An 8,000-nucleotide genomic window follows, 5' to 3' on the forward strand; every position below is an offset into this window, starting at 1 on the left:
ATTTAGAGATGTGTCCATCGTGCACCTCTATAAGAGGAAGGGCAATCGCCAGGTATGCAACAATCACCATGGAATCTCGCTTCTCTCTACAGCGGGGAAAATTCTTGCACGGGTTCTGTTGAACCGATTGATCACTCACCTGGAGCAGGGCTTACTGCCAGAATCACAGTGCGGCTTCCGCAAGGGACGTGGGACTATTGACATGATCTTCGCTGCGTGTCAGCTACAGGAGAAATGTCAAGAACAGAATTGTGAACTCTACACAACTTTTGTGGACCTCACGAAAGCGTTCGACTCTGTCAGTCGCCAGGGCCTGTGGAGGATCATGTCGAAATTCAGCTGTCCAGACCGATTCATACCAATGGTACGTCAATTTCATCACGGTATGATGGCTCGTGTCCTGGATGACAGTGAAACATCTGAGGCCTTCTCAGTCACCAACGGCATCAAGCAAGAGTGTGTTTTAGCACCCACTTTGTTCAGCATGATATTCTCTGCCACTCTGACTGATGCCTTTCAATACTGCACTGAAGGAGTAGGCCTGAAATACAGAACTGACAGGAAACTATTCAATCCGAGGCGACTGCGTGCCATTACCAAGGTGAAGGAAACTGTACTTCGAGACTTTCTCTTTGCCGATGATTGTGCTCTGAATGCTAGTACAGAGCCACAAATGAAAGCCAATATGGACAAGTTTTCATCTGCATGTAACAACTTCGGTCTCACCGTTAACATCAAGAAGACTGAGGTCATGCACCAGCCAGCTCCCCATGCTCCGTACTCAGAACCGTCCATCACTGTAAATGGACAGAGACTCCAGGCAGTGGAGCACTTCACATACCTGGGCAGTACCCTTTCCCAAGCAGTGTCAGTCGATGATGAAGTAAACGGCAGAATTGCTAAAGCCAGCTCTGCATTTGGCCGATTGCGCTCCAACGTCTGGGAACGTCGAGGGATCAGCCTACCAACGAAGCTGATGGTCTACCGAGCAGTGGTGCTTCCAACTCTGCTGTAGGCCTGCGAGACGTGGACTGTCTATCAGAGTCATGCACGAAGGCTCAATCACTTCCACATTTCCTGTCTACGAAAGCTTCTGAAAATCAGATGGCAGGACAATGTGCCCGATACTGAAGTCCTTATCAGAGCCAGTCTGCCGTCAGTTCATACACTGCTGATGAGAGCCCAGACCAGATGGGCTGGACATGTCGTGAGAATGTCAGACGAGCGCATTCCTAAACAGCTCTTCTACGGAGAACTCACCAGGGAAAGCGCTCCCATGGAGGACAAAAGAAGCGGTTCAAGGACACGCTGAAGACCTCTCTGAAGTCCCTCGAGATCAACACCGCCACATGGGAAACCCTCGCACTGAACCGTCCAGCATGGCGCAGCCTCATTCACACAGGCAGTAATACCTCTGAGGCGAGGCGTACTGCTGAGGCTGAAAGAAAGCGTGAGCTGCGCGAGTCCAGAGCTGCCCGCACATCATCGACAGTGCCATCACATGTCTGTCTGACGTGTGACAGGACGTTCCACGCCCGAATCGGACTGATCAGTCATCTTCAGATGCAGAGAGTCCGGTCATCGAACGAATGAGTTGTTGAGGTCTTCATCGACAACGATGGACGAACATCACAGTACCTCAGCGCCTCGAATGCCCATTTCACTCCCAGGGCCTCCCGCTCTGTGGTGGAATACCGGGTCTCTCTGGGGAACAGCTTGTGGCTCAGGTCCAAAATGGGGTGTTCTTCTCCCCCCATCTCTTGCGACAGTACGGCCCTGTAGTGAGGCAGCCTGGCTCCCGGCCGCACCCGAGAGGGAGGAGCCAGAACAGCTGCCACAGTGGGCGGAGCCACTGCCGCCTGTCCCCGCCCCCCCGGAAGTCAAGGGGCGGGACAGGAAGTATAAAAGCCCTGGCCCAGCGCTCAGTTGCAGCCCGGCGGCCGGAGAGGACAGACGCTCCTGACCGAGCTCCTGCTGGACCGAGCCTGCCCCAAGCCCTGTACCCTGAAGAAGACTGGCCGAGCCTTCCCCGAGCCCGGTATCCAGAGGAGAACTGGCCGAGCCTTCCCCGAGCCCGGTATCCAGAGGAGAACTGGCCGAGCCTGCCCCGAGCCCGTTACCCCGAGGAGCTGCCCGAGCGTCCCCCCGACCCGTGTCCTGAGGAGCAGCCCGACCTAGCCAGCCCTCAGCACGACGAGGAGCCCATGGTATGGGACCCCGCTGTGGACACCCGCGATGAGCAGGTACCCATGGAGGGGGAGATGGGAAGTAGCCCGGGGGTAGCTGACCCCAGTCTGGCTACTGCAGATTTCGAGCCGATGTCGGTGTGTTGCGGTCAGGACCCCACCGACACAGCAGCAGACTAACTGCTGCTGTTAGGGCCCCGGGCTGGGACACAGTGGAGTGGGTGGGCCTGTGTCCCCCCCTGCCACCGCCTCACGGGTGGCAGTCTCCCCCTCACATCAGAGCTCAGACCCAGAAGTCTGGACTCACCTATTGTTGCTGCTCAGCTCCTGCTTCGAGGACCTGAGCCCTGAACTATTATTGCTGCTCAGCTCCTGCTTTAAGGACCTGAGCCCTGAACTATTATTGCTGCTCAGCTCCTGCTTTAAGGACCTGAGCCCTGAACTGTTGTTGCTGCTCAGCTCCTGCTTTAAGGACCTGAGCCCTGAACTATTATTGCTGCTCAGCTCCTGCTTAAGGACCTGAGCCCTGAACTATTGTTGTTTGCTCAGCTCCTGCTTTAAGGACCTGAGCCCTGAACTATTATTGCTGCTCAGCTCCTGCTTTAAGGACCTGAGCCCTGAACTATTATTGCTGCTCAGCTCCTGCTTAAGGACCTGAGCCCTGAACTATTGTTGTTTGCTCAGCTCCTGCTTAAGGACCTGAGCCCTGAACTATTGTTGTTGCTGCTCAGCTCCTGCTTTAAGGACCTGAGCCCTGAACTATTATTGCTGCTCAGCTCCTGCTTTAAGGACCTGAGCCCTGGACTATTGTTGCTGCTCAGCTCCTGCTTCGAGGACCTGAGCCCTGAACTATTGTTGTTTGCTCAGCTCCTGCTTAAGGACCTGAGCCCTGAACTATTGTTGTTTGCTCAGCTCCTGCTTAAGGACCTGAGCCCTGAACTATTGTTGTTTGCTCAGCTCCTGCTTAAGGACCTGAGCCCCTTGAACTACTGCTTATGGCCCCGCCCTGACTAGGGCTAGGGCTTTACTGACTCTGGGTGCTCAGTCCCTGCCTGAGGGTCTGAGCCTAGAACTGCTGTTTGCTGCCCCACCCTGACTGAGGGCTTGGGCTTCGTTGACTGTTTATTTCTGCTCAGCCCTGCCTGAGGGTCTGAGCCCTTGGACCTTCGGAGACTGAACTGCTGATTTAGGCCGTGTAGTGACGCGGCCTGGCTCCCGGCCACACCCGAGAGGGCCGAGCCCCCACACCGGACTCTTACACGTGGTGCCTTCTCTGAGGACCTCTCGCCCAGGATGTGGGCGCGAGCTCTTGACGACGGTGAAAAGGGGGCCGCGGGAGAGAGGCCTCCCGCCAGAGAGATGGATCTGTCCCAGCTCCTGCCCTCATGACGGAGAGCCAGGAGCGACAACAGGCAGCCCAGTCGCAACAGCCGCAGCAGCTCGTCGAGCAGCTAGGTTCGCAACAACGGCAGCTCATTCAAGACCTGGTTACCCAGCACCAGGATTTCCAGCGGCAATGTGTCCAGCAGCTCGCAGCGGTGCTGACTCGACCGGGGGAACCCCAGCCAGGAGATTCTGCAGGGGCCCCGCGGCCCAGCCCCCCCAATTCGGCTGACGAAGATGGGGCCCGGCGACGACCCTGAAGCCTTTCTCGTCACATTCGAGCGGGTGGCCGTCGTCGTGGGCTGGGCCCAGGACCAATGGGCCACCATCCTGGCCCCATACTTAACGGGGACTGCTCAGACGGTCTATCGAGGCTTGTCTGTGGAGGCAGCCCAGGACTACAGCCAGGTGAAAGCCGCTATCCTAGACGCCCTGGATGTGAGTCCAGAGACCTACCGACAGCGGTTTAGAAGCCTGGCGTATCCTCCAGGGGCCCGACCTCGGATAGTGGCCCAGGAGCTTCGAGAGACCTGCAAAAAGTGGCTACAGCCCGAACGCCGGACATCAGAGGAGCTGATGGAGCAGGTAGTATTGGAGCAGTTCGCCCATCTACTCCCGCCGTGAGGAGGAGCCTGGGTCCTCCGCCATAGGCCGGCGACAGTGGCCGCGGCCGTTACGTTAATGGAGGACTTCATCGCGGCTGAAACCCCGCTGGGCTCAGCTGGCCGGACCGCCCCGCCCCGGATGGAGCGCCCCAACCCAGAAAAGAAGGGGGCGCCCACCCTCACAGACGTACGAGTTTCCTCCCGTGGAGCGGAGGCCCGGACCCGTACCGCCACGTCCTCCGGGAGACCCGCTCGGACCCCGGTTCCTGCGGCGAGAGGGGACTACCGGAACCCGCCTGGAGGTAACCCCGGGACCCGGTCACGGACGGGATGAGCAGACCTGGGGCCCTGTTTCTCCTGTGGAGAGTATGGCCATTTACAGCGGGACTGCCCAGGACTGGAGTGTACCTTTGGCCAGGTTTACTCAGGGGAAGGCCGTGCCCGGCGTTGGCAAGCGGCCAAGATCACCGTGCCCATGGTCGTTGAGGGGCGCCCGACTGTGGCCCTCCTCGATTCAGGCTGCGGCCAGACACTGGTCTGCCAAACCATGGGCCCGCAGGCTGACAACCGCCTGGGGAAGATTCAGCTGCAGTGTATCCACGAGGATATACGGCCCTACCCAAGTACCAAGGCCCAACTGATTATTGATGGGGTCACCCGGCTGATGACAGTGGGACTCGCTCCACGGCTGGCGTACCCAGTGATCCTGGGTTGGGACTGGCCCGAGTTCCCCGCCGTACTACGCCGCCATGCCGAGGGCAGCCTGCAGGTCACGCCAGCCTTGGAAGGGGAGGCCCCAGAGACTGAGGAAGACGAGGTGGAAGCCCCCGACCACACCAACCCGACGGAAGGACGTGAAGATCCTCCCCCCGGAGTGGGGGAGGATCCCTCTGCGCCCACAGACTTTTGCCGGGATCAACGGGCCAACCCTACACTCACGCGGACATACGACCAGCTGGCCTCCGTGGATGGGACGGTCCTCGACCCCCATCGAGCGGCGCAGTGGCCGCCCTTTGAGTTGCGGCAGGAGCGCCTGTATCGCGTCGAGAGGGACCCCCGCACGGGGGATACCCGGACACAACTCCTCGTGCCTCGGTGTCACCGCCGGGCGGTCATGAAACTGGCCCACGACATCCCTGTGGCCGGGCACCTCGGTCACGAGAAGACCCTGGCTCGGATCCTGGGGCGCTTCTTCTGGCCAGGGGTACACCAGGAGGTAAAGAATTATTGCAACTCTTGCCCGGAATGCCAGTTGGCTGCCCCAGCACGAACTCCCAAGGCACTGCTGGTCCCGATGCCTCTGATTGAGACCCCCTTTGAACGTGTGGCCATGGACCTGGTGGGGCCTCTCCCTAAGAGCAGCGCAGGGTTCCAATACATTTTGGTGATAATGGACTATGCTACCAGGTTCCCCGAAGCAATCCCTCTCCGGACCATCACAGCCCGCACCATCGCAGCTGAGCTGGTGAACGTCTTCGCCCGTGTTGCACTTAGTATTGGGCAGATAGCTGACTTTTTGCTTCACTGGCAGTTTTGCACACACACAAAAAAATCAGCAAACCAAACAGAAAAATCATTATTGCAGACGGCAGGACTGGCCTCGCTGGCAAGAGCAATTTTAACTATTTGGACCCCAGGTAGCCCATACCGAGGACCCCAGGGAACCCCAGCTCGTGGAGACCCCAACAGACGACCAACTCAAGCAGACCCGGTGCCTCCTGCAAGCATTTTCCTGCACCTTTACGGGCCAGCCGGGATACACCACCCTGGTATACCATAGGATCCAGACGGAGCCTGGGGTGGTGATCCGGGGCGCGACCAGGCCCTTGCCGTATCACAGGAGGCAGGTTGTTGAGGAGGAGGTACGAGCTATGCTGGATCTAGGGGTGATTGAACCATCGCAAAGTGAGTGGCGCAGCCCTGTAGTGCTGGTACCGAAGCCCGACGGCTCACAGAGATTCTGTATCGACTTTAGGCGCGTTAATGCTATCTCCAAGTTCGATGCCTATCCCATGCCTCGGATAGATGAGCTGTTGGCCCGCTTAGGGGAGGCCCGCTATATCACCACCCTTGATCTAAGCAAAGGGTACTGGCAGATCCCCCTGAAACCAGCCTCCAGGGAGAAGACTGCGTTCGCCACACCCACGGGCCTATACCAGTTTACCCGGATGCCCTTCGGCCTCCATGGGGCTCCGGCCACCTTTCAGCGCCTAATGGACCGCCTCCTCCAGCCACATCAGGACTACGCGGCCGCCTATCTAGATGACGTGGTCATTTACAGTCCTCGGTGGGAGAACCACCTAGAAAGGGTCGCAGCCGTCCTGAGGTCCCTGCGGAAGGCCGGGTTAACAGCCAACCCTAAGAAATGTCGCATCGGCTGGCAAGAGACCACGTACTTGGGGTATACTATCGGGCATGGACAGGTAAAACCTCTTGTCGGCAAGGTCCAGGCCATCGCAACCTGCCCCCCGCCAGCCACGAAGCGCCAGGTGTGCCAGTTTCTGGGGCTGGCAGGGTATTACAGGCGGTTTATTCCCCAATTCGTGGCAATTGCCGCCCCCTTACCGGGGCTCCTGACAAAGGACAGCCCGCGGCAGGTGAAATGGACCCGCGAGTGCGACGAGGCCTTTCAGACACTCAAGACGAGCCTCTGCAGCGAGCCGGTCTTGTACAGTCCTGACTTCCACCGGACATTTGTTTTACAGACAGACGCCTCGGAAGTGGGACTTGGGGCCGTCCTTTCCCAAGAAGTAGAGGGGGAAGAGCATCCGGTTCTTTACATCACTGGAAGCTGTTCCCCCGAGAGAAAAACTACGCGGTGGTCAAAAAGGAAGCCCTCGCTGTGAAGTGGGCCTGTGAAGCCCTGAGGTATTACATCCTGGGAGCCCCCTTCACCTTGGTCACCGACCATTCCGCACTCCAGTGGTTGGCTCGCATGAAGGACCATAATATGCGGCTGCAGCGGTGGTACTTGGCCCTGCAGCCCTATGCCTTCACTGTGCGTCATCGGGCCGGGAAGGACCATGCTAACGCGGACTTCCTCTCCCGGCTGGGGGGTATGGAAGGGGCTGGCCCCGCTGCACGGGAGCCAGCCTTGAGGTGGGGGCCGTGTAGTGAGGCGGCCTGGCTCCCGGCCGCACCCGAGAGGGAGGAGCCAGAACAGCTGCCACAGTGGGCGGAACCACTGCCACCTGTCCCCGCCCCCCAGAAGTCAAGGGGCGGGACAGGAAGTATAAAAGCCCCGGCCCAGCGCTCAGTTGCAGCCCGGCGGCCGGAGAGGACAGACGCTCCTGACCGAGCTCCTGCTGGACCGAACCTGCCCCAAGCCCAGTACCCTGAAGAAGACTGGCCGAGCCTTCCCCGAGCCCGGTACCCTGAGGAGGACTGACCGAGCCTTCCCCGAGCCCGGTATCCAGAGGAGAACTGGCCGAGCCTCCCCCGAGCACGTTACCCCGAGGAGCTGCCCGAGCGTCCCCCCGACCCGTGTCCTGAGGAGCAGCCCGACCTAGCCATCCCTCAGCACGACGAGGAGCCCATGGTATGGGACCCCGCTGCGGACACCCGCGATGAGCAGGTACCCGTGGAGGGGGAGATGGGAAGTAGCCCGGGGGTAGCTGACCCCAGTCTTGCTACTGTAGATTTCGAGCCGATGTCGGTGTGTTGCGGTCAGGACCCCACCGACACAGCAGCAGACTAACTGGGTCTGGGACACAGTGGAGTGGGTGGGCCTGTGTCCCCCCCTGCCACCGCCTCACGGGTGGCAGTCTCCCCCTCACATCAGAGCTCAGACCCAGAAGTCTGGACTCACCTATTGTTGCTGCTCAGC

General features: G+C 59.3%; 1 protein-coding gene across 1 annotated transcript; it reads left to right on the top strand.

Moving 5' to 3' along the window:
* The first annotated feature begins 4,250 nt into the window (after positions 1-4,250).
* On the top strand, positions 4,251-7,604 carry LOC123378319. The gene is given in 4 exon segments (XM_045031913.1): positions 4,251-4,476; positions 4,570-5,639; positions 5,812-6,958; positions 6,961-7,604. Coding segments are annotated over 4 exon segments (3,045 nt in total). The 3' UTR covers positions 7,563-7,604.
* The last annotated feature ends 396 nt before the right edge of the window (positions 7,605-8,000 follow it).

Source organism: Mauremys mutica, chromosome 10 (genome assembly GCF_020497125.1).
Source record: "Mauremys mutica isolate MM-2020 ecotype Southern chromosome 10, ASM2049712v1, whole genome shotgun sequence".
In the NCBI taxonomy this organism is placed as follows: Eukaryota; Metazoa; Chordata; order Testudines; family Geoemydidae; genus Mauremys; species Mauremys mutica.